General features: G+C 39.6%; 1 protein-coding gene across 1 annotated transcript in view; it reads right to left on the bottom strand.

Moving 5' to 3' along the window:
* Positions 1-2,178, bottom strand: part of VWA9 (von Willebrand factor A domain containing 9) — a 39,284-nt gene that overhangs the window by 31,179 nt on the left and 5,927 nt on the right. Inside the window, exon 2 of the mRNA XM_011940560.1 lies at positions 601-756. Coding sequence (XP_011795950.1) covers positions 601-756 — 156 coding nt within the window. The remainder of the gene's footprint in view (positions 1-600; positions 757-2,178) is intronic.

The raw sequence follows: 2,178 nt of genomic DNA, 5'->3' as shown, positions 1-2,178 counted from the left end.
TAAAATGACACAGGTAGAGCTATTTCATTTAGGAGTAGTTTTGCAAAGATTCTCAGAGGTGACCACAGTTAGTATTTACACAGCATCTTTCCTCCAAAGTGTTTCTAACATCTTTTGGTGAGAACCATCATTATCTACATTTTACAGAGAGAAAAACTGAGGGGAAAAAAGGTTAAATCACTTTCCCAAATGAATGGGAAAACAAAGAATGTTAAGTGTTTAATAAAACATGTATCAGAATAATGTTACTTTACTCTTCTTTCAAAGTCAAAGCACACTACTGTCAACATTTCTGGTGGAATGGAGATAAGAATTCTTATATAAGGGAAATGAATAACGCCAAAAAGAACACCTTGACCCTTTATCCATCAGCAGGATGGATAACAACTCCAGCTATGTTCCTCAGATGGGGCAACACTCTGAAATTTCAAAGAACATTTGAGACCCAGAATCTTTTCAAATAAAATGACCAGCCTCAGCTGAAACCAATGGAGTTCAGTACTACAGTACATACAATATAGCACTAGTGGTATATACTGAAAAATAAACTAAGCTGTAAAATATGCCTAATCACACTAAAAACTTAGTAAAAGGTATTACCTCCTCCAAATTCGCCATGCACATGATATATAACTTAGATGGGAAAGGAAAAGGTAGTGGAAACCTGTTGCTCTCACTTCGTTGATTTTGAGTAGCTAGGGAATGTCGTAGTGACCCTCTACCAATGCCAAGACAGCCGTCTGTCACCAGGACAACCTGTTTGTAAAAAGAGAGAGGAGGTTGTACATTAAATTACATATTTAAAGCAGTCTCATTTAGCAATGTCTTCACTGCTAGAGACGGGCACCAGGTCTGGGTACAGTTGCTCAAGCCTGTAATCCCAGTGCTTTGGGAGGTCAAGGCAGGAGGATTGCTTGAGCCAAGGAGTTCGAGACCAGCCTTGACAACATAAGGAGACCCCATCTCCACAAAAACTTAAAAAAAAAAATGAGCCAGGAGTGGTGGCATGTACCTGTGGTCCCAGCAAGTTGGGAGGCTGAGGTGGGAGGATCACTTGAGCCTGGGAGGTCAAGGCTGCAGTGAGCCGTGGTCACATCACTGTACTCCAGCCTATGCAAAGAGAGACTCTGTCTTTTTAAAACAAAACAAAACAAAAAAACAGGCCTGACATGGTGGCTCACGCCTGTAATCCCAGCACTTTCGGAAGCCAAGGCAGGCAGATAACTTGAGGCCAGGAGTTCAAGACCAGCCTAGGCAACATGGTGAAACCCTATCTCTACAAAAAATAGAAAAATTAACTGGGCATGGTGGTGCATGCCTGCAGGCCCAGCTACTTGGGAGGCTGAGGTAGGAGGATCACTTGAGTCTGGGAAGTTGATGCTACAGTGAGTATGCCACTGCAGTCCAGCCTGGATGACAGAGTGAGACTCTGTTTTGAAAAACAAAACAAAACCTCAACACGTACCCCCGCCAAAAAAAAAAAATCCAAAAAAGGGCATGAGAATATTTTGTGGGGTGCTAGAACCTCACTCTACATTATAGGATAAAGAATACTATGTCTTAGTTGTAGTAGTGGCTATACAGGTGTATACATTTGTCAAAACTCAGTGAACTGTGTACTTAAGATCAATGCATTTTACTCTACTTCATCTAATAAAATATTTTTTAAAAGCTTGCCTCTGAACACTTAAAAAAGGACAAAAACCTTCAGAACCAATTCTTACTTAATTGTATTAAAACTAGAACCCCAACTCTTAGATAAGGAGTTGGTACCTAACATACCAATGTCAAATATGGAATGAAAATTCATTTCACATGTGCTCCTAGGAAGTACCAGCATAGTAGTCTGAACTTTGCCACTTTATTTTCAAAGATGACAAACTCTATGCCTGGTCAACTAAAATGACACCTGGTTAAAACATGTATTTATAAAGGCTATTTAACCAGAAATATACAAGATCTTTAAAATGCATTCTTAATCAACCTGTAATTTGAAAAAAACAATAAAATATACCAACAATGGATAGTAACTGCAAAATCATTTCCCTTTTCTTCATTGCTTCAGAATGATCCTGTGGGGGACAGACTTCCCAGGAATCCCAGGAGAGGATTATTTTTGCTCTCCCTAGCCTAGTCCGGTAACCTGATGATAATTGGCAATTAAGGCAGTTTTTTTTT

Source organism: Colobus angolensis, unplaced genomic scaffold, assembly GCF_000951035.1.
Source record: "Colobus angolensis palliatus isolate OR3802 unplaced genomic scaffold, Cang.pa_1.0 Scaffold19, whole genome shotgun sequence".
Lineage (NCBI taxonomy): Eukaryota > Metazoa > Chordata > Mammalia > Primates > Cercopithecidae > Colobus > Colobus angolensis.
This window is presented reverse-complemented; position numbering and strand designations above follow the sequence as displayed.